This window comes from Thermobia domestica, chromosome 17 (genome assembly GCF_964235325.1).
Source record: "Thermobia domestica chromosome 17, izTheDome1.hap1.1, whole genome shotgun sequence".
NCBI classification, from domain to species: Eukaryota; Metazoa; Arthropoda; class Insecta; order Zygentoma; family Lepismatidae; genus Thermobia; species Thermobia domestica.
Window position 1 is genome coordinate 150732461 of NC_137470.1, and position 16083 is coordinate 150748543.

Genomic DNA, 16083 nt, shown 5'->3' on the forward strand with positions numbered 1-16083 from the left:
ACAAACCTTGAGCATCCTGCATATTTTTTCACGCTCGACTCAAGCCATAGGAACTAAATACACGTTTCTGATTGGTTGCATGGGATCAAGATGGAACAAAACGAGCCCTGAGGGGCTTCTAACCCGTTCCTATTACTCCTTCTACTCCGCCTCCTCCTCCTCCTCCTACTACTACTACTATGGATTCGTATAGCAAAACTGCACGCGTAACGTAAGTAAATCACTTTTTTGAGTATTATTTTCATCGTATTTTAATGAAAAAAGTTTTATGAAAATAAAAAAAAACTTGGGCCGGCCAAAAGCGATTATGATTACTAGCCTGTTGCGCTAGCACGCTCGGCTACGAAAACCGACAGCAGCCAGCGTTTGATTTCTGCTATATGTATGCTACGTGGCGAGAAACGGATAACTTCAACCAATCAGAACAGCGTATTTAGCTCCTATGGCTAGGGTCGAACGAGATTTAAAACTATGCTGAGCTTCCCACTGGAAATAATTTGAAAAACGAATGACTACAGCTTAAGTGGGCGGAATTTGTTATGTACATAAAATTCATTACTTAGAAGTAGTTCATAGTTCCGCGTGTTAAGAGTAAATTTCATAGAGTCATTTTCAACGTTAAAAGTGAGATGCTTAGTTAAATAACTAATGAAATTGCGCATCGTAGTGGTCCTTTAAAGCAATGTTTGGCTCTCTTTTATATATAGTATTAATACTGTGATCAAAAGTGACTAACGTCAAAACAAGAATTATTGGCACAGATTAAGAATATGGACATATTGCTTTATAATATTTGAGATCACTTTTCTTGGTATAAATAGTATCCTAATATATACGGGACTCTTATTTTATTGGTGCCAATCCACTAACTGTGTACAGATTTTATCCTAATATATACGGGACTCTTATTTTATTGGTGCCAATCCACTAACTGTGTACAGATTTACAATATGTGTGCAAACTGAGATGCCTTAAAGGCATTTATTCTACTGTCCACTTTTACTGCTCAAAATTGGTACTTCGTGATACGTTATTTCAGATTATAGTATTTTCTAGGCACTAAAAGCTTTTTGGTAGAACAATAATACTCTTTGACAGATACGATTCGGTCTAATCTGACTGCACGTAGAATTTAAAACAAAATTTGTCTATCAGTGGAGTATCCTTGGTGGTCTCAGTAGGAAGTGAAATCGTGTAGGGACAGTTTTGTCATGTTATTGCATAAATATTAATAGCAATTTATTTATTTACTTTTAAATGTGGTAAGATTTTGACGTCACAATATTAGGAGTAGAATTTATGTAATCATTCCAGTTATATTTTATTTTCTACATAGGTTAGTGGTTATAGTTCTTGCTTCGCAACCGCGAGTTTCCGGGTTCAATTCCCGGAGACAGCTGCTTGATATAACACTATCCAGTTTTATACTCTCTCGAAGCTTCTTTTACAAATACAATTGATTTCCATAGTCATGTTTGTTCGGAAACTAATATTAGAAATTCGTTCATCTGTTGAAATATCGGTGCTAAGTCTGAATATAGAAAAATTGTATATTTTCTACTTGTAGTGACAATATATTGACTTGCTTCGTTAATGCAATATTATCTCTCTTGAGAGGATTTTTTTGTAAGATGAGTTTCAAATTGTTGAATCGCGGAGTTATGATCAAAATTGCCGTTCACGTTGTAACTGAAATATACGTGGGTCGTTCAATATATAAGTTTCCCTAAGCTATAAAATATGTACTTTTTAATATACATTTGTGAGCTATACATAGGGTATATGTGTACGTAGGACATTCCTCAGCCCTCCACATAATCCCCATTGAGATTCAGGCATTTATTTCACCGTTGCACCAATTTGTACAAATCCTTTGCAAAGAATCAGGACTCTGGGTATTTAGTACTCGTAACATATTCCGCTTCACTTCATCTGTTTCGAAACGTTCACTTTTCGATGGAGACTTTAACACCGGAAAAAGATTGGAGTAACTTGGCGCTAAATTGAGGCTGTATAGGGAGTGGGCGTTATCACCAAGAAGAGACCAGGTCGAATTGCGTTTCTCTGAAGAAGAGTTCAGGTTCCACATAAACGATCTGGTCTCCTGTCAACTGGTGATGAAGAAGTAAAGCGGAATATCAGGAGAATATTAAATAGCTGGAGGCCTTTTTTTTTTTTTTTTTTTTTTTTTTTTTCAAAAGGCTTGGACAAATTAGTACAACGGTTAGATAAGTGCCTGAATCTTAATGGAGGTTGAGGAAGGGCCCACCTACACATGTATGTATAGTTACAAATGTATCTTAAAAAAAATATTTTTTACAGCTTAGGTAAACTTTTTATGTATTGAACGACCCACGTAGTTTCAGTAAACAGGTTTGGATCTTTTTTCGCCTTAATAGTGATTAAACTTCAGTTTTCTTTATATTTTTTATTTGTTTACAGTTCTGTTTGTGATTGGTAAAATCTGGTATGTTATCAAAGAACCCCAAGGCAATGTAGTCTTACAAGTATGCAAGTGCATTAAGGTGAGTATTGTATAATATATGTTGTGTTCGTGTCTGCGTTCATGATCATGTGACTTTTTTTAAAATTTCTTCTTCACGGACGAGACAAAATTACGTCTAAATTGTATTGAATCACGGACAGTTTGATATACAAATTGTGATTTAAACAACTGAAGTGTGTACGCTGAAAAATAAATATCCGAAAAATAACACAGCCAGTGCACACACCTTTGGGATGGGAAACCCGGGTTCGATTTCCGGCGGGAGCTCATGTTGTTCAGATTCCACGTTAATCAGTACGTCCTCGTCTCATATAGCCTCGCTGTTGAACGGGATTCAAAATTGACTCAATAACGCAGCCACACACATATACACACAAAATTGAAAATAAATAAATAAATAAATAAATAAAATTTCTGTGCATCGGACCACAGAACTTCTGTGTATCAAAATACATCGAAGTCCAGTGTACAGGACTTTTATTTATTTATTTATTTATTTATTTATTTATTTATTTATTTATTTATTTATTTATTGTGTGGTTTTATAATGGATGGGGCAGCTGCTAATTAAAATGTTAATCTGTCTCTTTATTGGTGTTGAATGTCTCTTTCCGGCAGCTGTATCAGACAGAACCTACTGTTTAAGTGGGATCCGAATCCAAACCACTACTCGAGTTTGTATTAGAGATGGGCGAATCCGTTTTTCATAAAAACCGGAAACCAGTTTCTAGAAAATAAAACTAAATTTCCGCTCTCTCAAAGGTTCGGTTTTTCACTGAAACTGGTTTCACTTTTCTCCAGTGGTTTTGGGCTTCTACTGAAACCAATATGATTTTCTTTCTTCTTGTAGTACTCATTTGCAAACAAATTAATCAAGAAGCGAAACATTTGTTAGAAGACCGAACCAGTTTTAAAACAAACAAGTTCTCGATAGAAAACCGACCCGATTTCAAAACTGAAACCAGTTTTCGATAGAAAAGCAAACTGGTTTTAAACCTGAAACCAGTTTTCGATAGAAAAGCAAACTGGTTTTAAACCTGAAACCAGTTTTTGATAGAAAACCAAACCGGTTTTAAAAATGAAACCAGTTTTCGATAGAAAACAAACCGGCTTTGCAAATCTGGTATTTCAAAAGTATAAACCAGGCGAGTACTTGCACTGAGATTCTAACCCACCATCACGTGTACAAACCATATACATTATCTATGTGACAATACAGGGACACATTCTGGTCTAAACCATCCTACCAACATATTTTTAATGTTGCCTGAATCATGTTCACTATGATAATTGACTAGTGAATTAATTGCTCTTTTAATTAAGTGGAAAAAAAAAATATGTTCTGGTATATTTGAAAAGATACACAAGAAAGATTGTAGGTCGCGCACGTAAATTTTCACATGATACCGACTTTAAAACTATTACAAGCAGCATAAAGTTTGACTACTTTCAGAGATGCTGGAAATCGATCAGGGGTAGACTTTGAATATCTAACTGAACTTCAGCAAAACAGGGAAGACTGTGAAGAAGAAAATCTTTGTTCGGTGCAGAAAGAAAAACAAAAGAACAACAATAATTGTAAAAATGCTTTTTTGTCTTGCATTGAATTCAAGAACAATCGTCATTACTGCTGACAAAGTGTAGCTTTCAATAATAATGATCAAATTAAAATAATTGATGCAGGAAACGTTGCAATACTTTTAGATGTATTGCTATTGTTACTGGTGATACTGACAACACACTCATACATTCACTATAAGTGGTGCCGGAATTCCCGGCGCAGCTAGGTACACTCATGTTCAAAATTATTGTCGCATGGCTATAAATATGTTGTTGTAGGAATATAATTTGATATCTAATTCACCCAGTATTCCTTATAATGTTAGTATGTGTATAATCGGCAAAGACATGTATGTGGCAAATTTCATGTCAAAAGAGCAGTAAATAAGAACAATATAACGAAAATAAAACTTTCTTGTCCATTTAGCAACGTTTTGTTTTACTCATTCTAATTTTCGTATTTATAATTATTTTCCTATGAAATTTGCCACAAATACACATTTCCCGATTATACACATACTATCAGTATTAAAAGTATCCTGCAAAATCATTATCAAATTATATTCTTACAAGAAGATAGTTATAGATATGTGACAATCATTTTGGACATCACTGTACAAGAGACAAGAATCTGTCCACCACTGTCTACATTTGGTTTCGTTAGATCTCAGTGACTGTAGCTTGTTTGTGACGTCATCAGATCTTTTACAATGTAAAATTATGCAATCCGCTGGAATTCTCATGCATATTGACATTACTATAATCAGTTCTGGCTCTACCGTATGTGCAACACGTGCATTTGCACGACGGGGCAAGTTTCCAGGGGCGGCAAAATCTGTCATAATTATATTATTTAAAATAAATATTTCTTGTTGGAAACAGACTTCATGATGATGATAGTTAAATTTACTAAGCTTATCTTTTATTTGAATACTATATTCATAAATCATGTTTAGGTCGCATTAGTTTAAGGTCACATAGACAGTGCTAAAGCAAATGATCAAACAAATCCTAGCATGAATTGCTTGATTGTTATCAAATACAAGAACTCAATTCTCGAACAGTAGTGAACACTTTCTCCATTTAGTTGTGATATGGAAACTAGTCTTGTCTTTGTCACAAACAAGTTCCTTATCATTGAAGGTGGAAATTTTTTTTTTTTTTTTTTTTTAACTTTTTAACAGACGTAGGAGGAAAATCAAGAAATAAAGATAAACGAGGTAGTTGCACTGGAATTGTATACTTATGTATTGAGATTAAAGCTCGATATTGAATTCTGTGAAAAGGATTACTATCTTTCCTCTGCAGATGTGTCTGCTTTATCTTTTACTAATATAATAGATTATTATTTAAAGAGAAAAAAACAGACACAACGAGATTGTATTTGTAGCATTTAGGTCTTTCTGAGTGCGAGTTCTCTTTTCCTTCTTTCGTTGTTTATTATGGCGTAGCATACCTAAAATCGTAACTTTTAAGATTTGTTCGTTATGGACAAAGGGGGGCAGAAAATGATGCCATTGCATGGGGCGAAAAATTGCCTAGGGCCGGCCCTGACTATCATAAAAGTAGGTACCACTTTTAATTATTTAAGTACTGATTTTTTTCCCCCTACAGCAAAAAGCAAACTACAGCATATGTCATAGAAATAATAGCGTAGTTATAGTTCGTTACTTGGTGTTGTATATTATGTTGAATTAATTATTATTTTCAGCTTATTAATGTAGATTTTCAATTCTTGAATGAAATAACATCATCAATTTTGGAGGCATTCAATGTATTTTCAAAAGTATTCACATACTTCATATGCATTCGAAAACTGAAACTTGAATAAAATAGTACTCAGAGTTGCTAACCTCACAATTCATAATTGTCATTAATAAATATAAAGTATCTAAAGATTGTTTTATTTTATTTATTTATTTATTTATTTATTTATTTATTTATTTTTTATTTTCAGCATGCCATAACAAATAAAATGTCAAAGAAAGGCCCAAAAAGAGATCATTGGCTGGATTACGCCGATGATAAATACGACGCTAAATTGATCTCAGATGTAAAGGCTGTGTTAAGAGTCCTATTTCTTTATCTTCCTCTTCCAGTGTTTTGGGCATTATTTGATCAACAGGTAAGTCGGAGTATTATTTTCTCTCAGTGTAACAAGTTGTAGCATTCTAACATAAGAAAAAGTCAAAAGACACATTCTTGTTACCAAGAAATGGACTACTTACTAATGAATCCTCTCTAGGGAAGCGTAAATATTTTCCATACGTTTCGGAACGCCAAGCTCATTCCGTCTTCAGTGGCAAGGTAACAAGGAAAAAAACGGATAGGAGATAAAAGGTGTAAAACAAGGAATACATGCCACTAAATAAGTGTAACGTAAAGAATGGATCTTGAAATGTCACGAGCAGAGCAAAGCGCAAAAGAGTGAACTGCATCAAAGGGAAAGTGCGGTGTCTAATGTTACGTCACTATTGTCAGATTCTAAGTATGCATCAAAGGTAGGCAACCAATTTCAATCAATGTTGTCAGTATCTAGATTTAAAGTAGGTTTATATTTATGGATAAAGAACGATTCTTTAATCTCCCGTTGTTTTGTTTGTTTTTGCTGAACCTATTACATTAACCTGTTTTATATTATGTGTATGTTGTTTTAAATGACACACCAATCCCGACATGCCCTCTTCTTGTGCCTTTTTTGATTGTCTAATGTTAAATAATCTTCTTTATTCATAAATATAAACCTGCTTTAAATCTGGATACAGGCAATACTGATAGAACTTGGTTACCCACCTTTGATGCATGTTTTGAATCTGGCAATAGTGACGAAACATAGACACCGCGTTTCCTTCGATTTAGTTCACTCTTTTTGCGCTGTGCTCTGCTCGTGAAATTTCAGAATCCATTCTTTACGTTACATTTATTTAGTGGTATGTATTCCTTGTTTTACACCTTTTATCTCCTATCCGTTTTTCTCCTTGTTACCTCGCCACTAAAGACGGAACTAGCTTTGCATTCCGAAACGTATGGAAAATATTTAGGCTTCCTAAAGGGGGATTTATTAGTAAAAGTAACCAATATTTATTTTGTCAGTTTGAATCCTCTTATGCGCCCATATAATTTTAACACTTTTTTTTTTTTTTTAAATAAGACCAATTACTTTTCAGTTTTCCTTATTCTTTCTTTTCTCTCTCTCTCTCTTTTTTTTTATATTGTCAAGCGACGATAGTTAGAGAGGCTGCTTGGGTCCCTAGTTTGATATCCGGTCAAGTAAGAAAGATTTAATTTTCAAGCAACTATAGAAGACCAAAAAATAATAATTAAAAAAAATAAATATGGTGATCGTGAAAAAACAATTCGTAAAAAATCGAAAAATTTCAAGATTCCCGCGTTTCATGGCCCCTACTTGCCGAAAAATTAATTTTTGGATATTGATCCGTCTGTTTTTACCCATGTGTGAACTCACTCTTAGAGGCCATACCGTTCAACGTAGCTGCACCAAATTTTAAACTTAACATTTTTGTAAGATTCTCTAGTTTTTGTTTTTCGTACTTTTCTCCAAACCACGAGCGTAAGAGTAGTTTACTGGAGAGTGAATATATGAATTGCAAATTCCTGAAAATGAATAATGAACGTTAGCGATGACCTCCATGTTTCACCGATCATACACTCTGTGAATTTCTTCTCTGGAGTTTTTTAAACATGCTTATCGGCTACCATTCAAAATCTTGGTGTTCTCATCATAGAAGCCATTGCATTAGTGGATTGGCCAATGCTACAACGTGTATGGCAAGAAATGGGCTACAGGCTAGATGTGTCGCGAGACAAAGGGAGCTCATATTGAGAACATGTGATCTGATGATGTGAGCCAAATGTAAAACAACTTTTCGAGTTTTCATTCCCATTGATAGCACTTTCACCTGCCTCAGTATTGCTGAGCGAAATTAGTTCATGTTTATAATCGGGAAGACTTGTAATTAATAACATTGTATATAGGATGATAAATTGTCACTGCAAGAACACGTAGATCAAGTAAGCAAAATAATCAAATTGCGTACGTAATACACATTTCTAGTCGTCATCGTGTGTGGTCTCCGGTAGCGTAGTCGCTAACGCTTGTCTTTGGTGTGAGCTGTCCCGGGTTCGAGTCCCGGTGGGAACATTCGGTCGAAAAAGTGTAAAAGCTTTTTCAGGTATGCCATTCTGAGTGAAGTTTTCTTCATTCACGTCAGGCAAATACCGGGATGGTACCTAACGTATAGATCCCAGGCAGCTTCCTTTCTTTTGCTTTTCTTGGATAGTGTGGTCACCGAGGGACGTTATCCCTCATACGTGACGAACTACCATGGCCATAGATCCCGAAATCCCAACTCCTAATCCTAATCTAGTCATAATCCTAAATCTGAAAAAAATAGTGATATTCAGATTCACCTAAACGCTTCAGCTGTAAGAAGGTGGATGAGAGATGAGTGTGGACTTTGTGGTGGGCAAACACCGTGCTTGTGGGTTCTCCCGTTTCCTCCCACTTTTTTCATTCCACCATGTCACTCATCTCTCATAATTGCCATCTCCTTTAGCCTAACCAGCATAACCGTGGGACGTAAAACTTAGATTTCATTTTATTTTCCCCCTGTTGTCCTGAATCACCATCTCCAAGCGAGCTGTATTCAAATCTGTTGATGGCGTGCTGTGTCAGCCACTGCGCTCCTCGTCGGTGACGTTTTCTCTACCAGCCGCAAACTTCCGATACCATTCTGAGATATACTGACGAGACATTATAGTCTCTCCGTAAACCTCTACCATCTGTTCCAAACGAGTTGCCATTTGTGTTTACATACAACTATTGTCGTAGGTGGCAGATGGCTGAAACTCTACGCAGTTGCCAAATCAATGTATTGAAATTACCGCACACTCCTCATTCCTCTATAACAGACGAAACTCTAGAAATATCTGCCTTGTTATCTTAGTTTATGATCCTCCCTCGTAGATAGAGTTAGTTCTGTTAAGTCTGTGTTGTAATGTAAACTTGATAGTTTCATTGTTAAGTGTGTGTTTCATGATAAGAAGTTTTGTTTGCATATTAATGCATTTTCTTACGAAGTACTCGGCATAAAATAATATAATAAGTCATTGACGATATTTTGTGTTCTTGCAGGGATCTCGATGGACATTCCAAGCCACCCGTATGAGTGGGAATCTCGGAGGTTATACTATCAAACCAGATCAAATGCAAGTTCTCAATCCATTCCTTATCCTTGCTCTGATTCCGATTTTTGAAGGTATAATTTATCCTCTCTTTGCCAAAATTAACTTACTTAAAAAGCCACTGCAAAGAATTACTGTTGGTGGACTCCTTGCTGCTGCGGCGTTCTTCATCTCTGCATTTGTAGAACTTCAGCTAGAGGTTAGTGATTCCTTAATGATATTTCAAAAGGTTTCTCAAATTATTAGGACAATGTACAGTTACATTAAACTTTCTTGAAGGGCCTGTGTTCTTGTACATAGGGTGAAGTATCATATCTGTAGAATAATTTACTCAATGTGACCATTTCCTGCTTCAATGCAAGTCTCCAATGTTTCTAATCGTGCCAAACTTGTATTAGAAGTTCTTACTCACTCAAATTGCCCCTACCACATTATGATCCTTAATTTCAAATTGTTCATATATACTACAGTTGTGTAGCGCCCTAAATTTCACTCACAGTCAATAAAAATTGCAGTGTAAGTTCCAGTGACTGATGGGCATTCTATTGGACTTGGACCTTTCGTCTGCCTGTTCAGCAGCTGCTGGTCCAGTCCGAGACACAGCATTGCGATTGTAATGTGGTAAGACACGATCATGCTGGAAATTTTCGGAAAAAGTTCCTTCATTGAAGATGCTCGGGCAGTCACTATTTTAAGAAAGTTCCTTGTATCTATCGCCATTGAGATGAGTATCGACGAGAAAAGAACCAATGGCAGTTATTCCCTATATACCATACCACGCCATTAGCGTTTCTACGCTCTGTATTTTTCTAGTTGGATGGATTTAATTAGGGATAGTGTCACTCTTAATCGTAATTTATTGCATCCGTTCATCGTCATACAACGAAATTGGACGTGTCAGTTTTATATAATATGCAGAGCGTTCAAAAAGTCTCTATACACCTGAATCGTGGCAACTCAAAGTTGCATTCAAAGTCACATGAAATAAAATTTTATGCGAAGGCTTGCAACACTGCTATATTATCGCCTTGCGTGAAGTTCCTTTGTTAGATTCCAGTCGGCAAAGTGACGTTGAAGTGATTGTTGCATCTAGTTAGCGGTCTCTGAAACAATGGTGTTAACTTTGGAACAACGAATATTCCTGGTTGAACATGTGTTCCGTGAACAAGGTGAGTAGAGACAGACAGTCAAAGATAAGTTTGCAGCTAGGTTTCCGGATACACCTGTTCCGAATTGTCACACTGTAAGGGCACTGATCGATAAATTTAGAGACATTGGAACGGTAATGGACTATGATCGAAGTGGTAGACCGTCAGTGCTCGATGAAGAAAAAATGCTACATATATCGGATGCAATGCAACGTAGCCCCCATAAACCACTTTGAAAGCTTGCCCAGAAAGAAGCAATAAGTGTTGGTACGGTACAAAAGGCGGTTCGTAAGAAACTGCGTCTTATCCCGTATAAGATGAGAGCGGTGCAGCAGTTACTTCCTCCCGACAGCGTAAAACGAGTGCAGTATTGTCAATGGTTTACACGGTTTGTTATGGACAAGTCTGACAGTGTTTCGGTTTTTTTTTTTTTTTTTTTTTTTTTTACTGATGAGGCCTGGTTCCATTTATCAGGTTACGTCAATGCCCAGAACTCACGTTTGTGGTGTGCAGAAAACCCACATGTCATACATGAAGTTCCTGTGCATGACCAGAAGGTAGGGGTATGGATTGCAATATCCAGAAGAAGAATAGTCGGCCCCATATTTTTCAGACAAACAATAGATTCAACTCGTTATTGTGAAATTATTCACCAGTTCATGGGAGAATTAACGGAAGACGAAATTCGTAATACTTGGATACAACAAGATGGCGCTACAGCACATACAGCTCGCCAATCCATGAGATTACTGCAAGAGGTTTTTGGAGATCGAATAATTTCAAAGGGATTGTGGCCACCTCAGTCTCCTGACTCGTCTCCTCCGGATTTTTACTTTTGGGGTTATGCAAAGAATTATGTTTATAAAGGGAACCCCCACACGCTACAAGGACTCGAAAGAGCTATTCGAGATTTTGCTCATAGCATTCCACTTGAACAACTTGTGAAAGTATTAGAGAACAAGAAGAAACGTTTGCAAGCATGTTTGGAGGTTCATGGGGGACATTTCCAACATTCGCTTTGAAAATGTGTGTTAAAATGTGTGTGTATATGCTACGCCCTGTACCTATATGCTTTTATGCCATAAAATATAATAAATTTTGAGTAAAATAAAAATTTGAGTAAAATACTAGTAATATATATACTATTATTACATGTGGATTCTTGTAGACTCACTAATTCACTTAATATACATTTAATTGACGCATACAAATTATTTTGCAAATATTCTGCAACAAAGTAAAAGCATTGTTCTATCAAGTGCCTTTTAAGAGAGACTCTAAAGCTGTTTAGAGAGAGCTGATTTTTTATACATGATGGAAGTAGATTGTATAATAGAGTATCTTTGTGAGTAACTGATTTATTGTATATATTTGTTCTGTGTGTATGCAAGTAAATGTTTTCTCTACTTCTTATGTTGTCTGTGAATGTCTGTTAAAAAATAAATTCACTACTATGTTTTTCAAATATATTAATATTTCGAACAAATACATCGAAGGAAGAGTCATTATTTCAAGTCCCTTAAAAACATTTCCGAAAAGAGAGTTCCATTCTGCTCCTGCAACTATTCTTAACACTTTCTTCTGTAGCCTAAAGATGGCAATACTTTTAGGTGTATTTCTCCAGAACATCAAGCCATATTTTATTATAGAATGAAAATTTGAGCAATGTACACACTTAGCTGTTTCTACATGCATAACAGTTTGCTTAAGTTACTTCTTACATGTTTGATATGTAGTTCCCAGTTGAAATTGTTAGATATTTTAACTCTGAGAAAGGTAACAGTTCCTACATATTTAACTGTTTTAATATGTATTCTTATTATTGTATTGGCTTGATTACTTTTAACATTATGAAAATTTAAGGCATACGTTTTATTTGCATTTATAATTAGGTCATTTTTATTCATCCAACTTGAAAGTTGGTTCATTGTCGTTTGGCAGTTTGAAGCTAATTCGCTTTCATCTTTTCCACTAACTGTTATATTTGTATCATCTGCATATAAAGTCACACGTGAACTGTTAATATTTTCAGAAAGATCATTTATATAAAGAAGAAAGAGAACTGGCCCCAGAATTGATCCTTGTGGTGCTCCACGATTAATAATTTCTTCACTTGACACACATTTTTGATTTTTATTATTAACTAGCAGCGTTCACCCCGCTTCGCTGTGGTCACCCCGGAACGCAATAAACGTTGTTACTTAGATAATTTTTACTTTTTCGCTTTCAAGTGATATGATAAAAACCATAGAAGATTGCATTAAATGTTAACATTATATCGCCTGTCATTTATGTTAACCCGCCCCGCTTCGCTGCGGTCACCCCGGAACGCAATAAACTTTGTTACTTAGATAATTTTTACTTTTTCGCTTTCAAGTGATTGCAGTAAATGTTAACATTATAGCGCCTGTCATTTATATTAACCCGCCGAGTGACACGGTCATGCGGGTTGCATATAAATACGTTTATTTTTACCTATGATGATCTAACAAAGGATTTGTACGTTATGGACACTTGAATGGTCAATTATCTCAAGACACTGGTAATTAAAAATTAAAGTGATATGATAAAAACCATCTAGGGTCCAAATCCTAATAACCCCCCAAAAATAAAAGAAATTGGTTCAGCCGTATTAGCGTGATGAGGGAACAAAGGATTTGTACGTTCTCTTTTATATATATAGATTATTCGTGTTATTTCAGTTACTTGCCTCCGATCTTTAAGGTATGATTCAAACCACTTATTTGCTAGGCCTCTAATACCATAACGACTAAGTTTTTCTAGAAATAGTTTCATCAGCGCTGTAACAATATCTTCATTACTGGACAGGATATAAGAATGTAACAGCTGGTCCTGTTTGGTGCGATCACATGCCCTATTGCGAAGTTCCAGACATCGGTCTAGAACATTCCCATTGAAGTGTGCACCATTTGAATCTTGTATGAATAAAGTCAAATGCTTCTTCGGTTATTGGTGTACTGCATTTACAAAACGGTGAGAGGTTTCCTGAGGAGTTTCACTAGAACCGTCAAAAACTATTGCTGCTGTCGCTTCATCAGCGATGGACCCAAATTGCCCAGTACACAATTTATCCATCACAGAACCAATCTTCTTTAATTGTGCTACCAATTTGATGGCATTATGGGTGATCGGCGCTCAATCCTAGAGCCTGTCTATCTCAGGTAAGCCCTCGGAAAATGTGCGAAATATAATTCGCCACACATAGGGGAATAGGAAGCGAGTTTTGAAAACCGATCGAGAATGACTGATATTTGTGTTGAATCCATAGTTTTCGGCCTCGCTGCGATAATGACACTTGTAATGCCGTTTCAGACAAAATTCAAGCTCCAGTAGGGATGCGACCCCTATCACCCCTAAGAGATGTGGGAATTGGAGAACGAGTAAAAATAATCAAAAATGATTTGTATCAGTATCAAATCCATAGATTTCGGGGTCGCCGAGATAAATAGTGACACCCCCGATGCCGTTTAAGTACAAATTCAGCCCCATCTGCATTGAGATGGGAAGGAGTGTAAAATAAACTGTCCAAAATTACCTAAATCAGTGTCGAATCCATACCTTTCGGGATCACTAAACTGGTTGTTGACAGTCGAAATTACATTTAAGCCCAAAGTTAAGGCAAGAACAAGCATGCATGTACCAGGTGTCTCAAAAAATGTATACACACTTTGGACTGTCATAGAAAATTTATTTTCCAACTTACAAAGTTAAATTTCTTGAGAGTAAGACTATATTCTAATTTGAAAACTAGAGTGTACTTTCTGGTCAAACTGAGTGTTCCAAATGGTGGTTAAAGTAAATGTTCAGAATGGCAGTCTTCACCATCGATACATTTCTAAGTACGAGTCGCGATTATTCCCCTACTTCCCACCAAAGTATCCAGCGGAATTGCCGCACACACCATTTGAATCTCATCCCAAAGTGTGTTCAGGTTACGTAGCTTACAATGGTATACCAATCTTTTATTGTACCCCAGAAGAAAACTCCAGAACAAGGTTTGGAGAGCGTGCAGGAAACTCTATTGGTCTTTAGCATCCTATCCACTGGCCTGGTACATTTTGATCTCTATGATAGTGCGGCGGGGCGACATTTTGTTGGTAATGAAACCTGTATTACCGTACATTTCACAAATGGCAGGTAAAATGAAATCAGCAAGCACTGTTAAATACTTTTATCCAGTTACAGTACCGTCAGAACGGAAAGTCCCAATGAGCCTCCTATGAGACAAGCCACACCACACATTTACATTAGACAACAATAATGTGGAAATTATCCTCAGCTCAGTACACACAATTATGCATGTTGACAGTTTCATTAAGGTTGAATTGTGCATCATCTGAGCAAACAATGCTACCCATAAATCCCTGTTCACGTGTAACTATCTCCTGAACCCGTTCACAAGATCATAATCACTTAGCTGTTACACCAGCCTTGAAATGTATGCACGCAGCTTAGCTTTGTTCAGTGTGCGCAGCACACTACTAGCACTGACACTGCTTTCAGGTGACTCTTTCCTTGCTTTTTATGGTGAACAGTTTCAGCACCTCAGCTGAGCTTTCAGCAATTTGTATCTCTGAAACGCCTGGAGCAATTTCAACCAAAATTAGTACACATACATGACTTACAATTTGGGGGGAAATGCTGGGGAGTAAGACACTTCTAGTTCTACTAGGAGTAGAGGTAGAAAAGGGAGACATGTAGAAAATGATAGATCCTAATGTCGAATCCATAGTTTTATGGGTCACTGATTTGAATATTGACACTCCCAACACCGTTAAAAAAATCTTCGACTTTTTACGTCCCACGGTTATGCCGGCTAGGCTAAAGGAGACGGTAAATATGAGAAATGAATCAAATGGTGAAATGAAGTAAGTGGGAGGAAACGGGCGAATCCCCGAGGAAACCCACGCACACGGTGTTTGACCACCACAAAGCTCACTTGGCGGGAGCTGGGATCGAATCCGGGACCCCATGCACCAGAGGTGAACGCTCTACCACTGAGCCACCGCCCCCCCCCCCCCCCCCAACACCGTTAAGTCCAAGCTTAATCCCAGTTGTGGTAAGACAACCACAGCATCCCCAACGGGGTTAGGAAAGGGGGTGACGATGTAAAAATAATCGTAAATGACTACGTGAGTGTCGAATCCATAGTTTTCGGATTCGGTGAGATTAATACTGACACTCCTGATGCCGTTCAAGTCTACGTTCAGCCCCCATCGGCATGGTGAGTGAGAAGGGGTGGAAAATAAGATATACAAAAGTGACCGAGAATAATGTCGAATCCATAGTTTTCGGGATCGGGGAAACGAGTGGCCCATTTGAAATAGCTATAGGAAGGTAATTATTATTTTTTTTAAAAATCATGTCACTTCGATTGAAGTTCCTATTCTGTGGGGTTTTATACTTTCATTGAAAGACATATCCTAAGGGTTCATTAAAAGGCGTCAAATATTTCCCATACACCTATTCTTCTCGTACGAAAAACTGGTATTTCAGTTGTATATAAGTAAAGTAAAGTAAAGTAAAGTAAAAAAATAAAACCTTATAACTTGACTTTTACCTTACCTTGTATAACCCTAAACAAAATTTCTACTGTAATTGCGCTATAGAAGTGTAGGTTGAAAAGTGTATATTGATACTAGC

At 36.7% G+C, this 16083-nt stretch overlaps 1 protein-coding gene across 4 annotated transcripts in view; it reads left to right on the plus strand.

Moving 5' to 3' along the window:
• LOC145674409 (solute carrier family 15 member 1) overlaps positions 1–16083 on the plus strand; it is a 301314-nt gene that overhangs the window by 247732 nt on the left and 37499 nt on the right. For 3 of the 4 annotated variants that reach the window (XM_081744434.1, XM_081744436.1, XM_081744437.1), the window contains 2 exons: positions 6024–6191; positions 9222–9470. In XM_081744434.1, coding sequence (XP_081600560.1) covers positions 6024–6191; positions 9222–9470 — 417 coding nt within the window. Of the gene's footprint in view, positions 1–2442; positions 2526–6023; positions 6192–9221; positions 9471–16083 lie in introns of all 4 variants that reach the window. The other variant, XM_081744435.1, reaches the window with a different exon arrangement.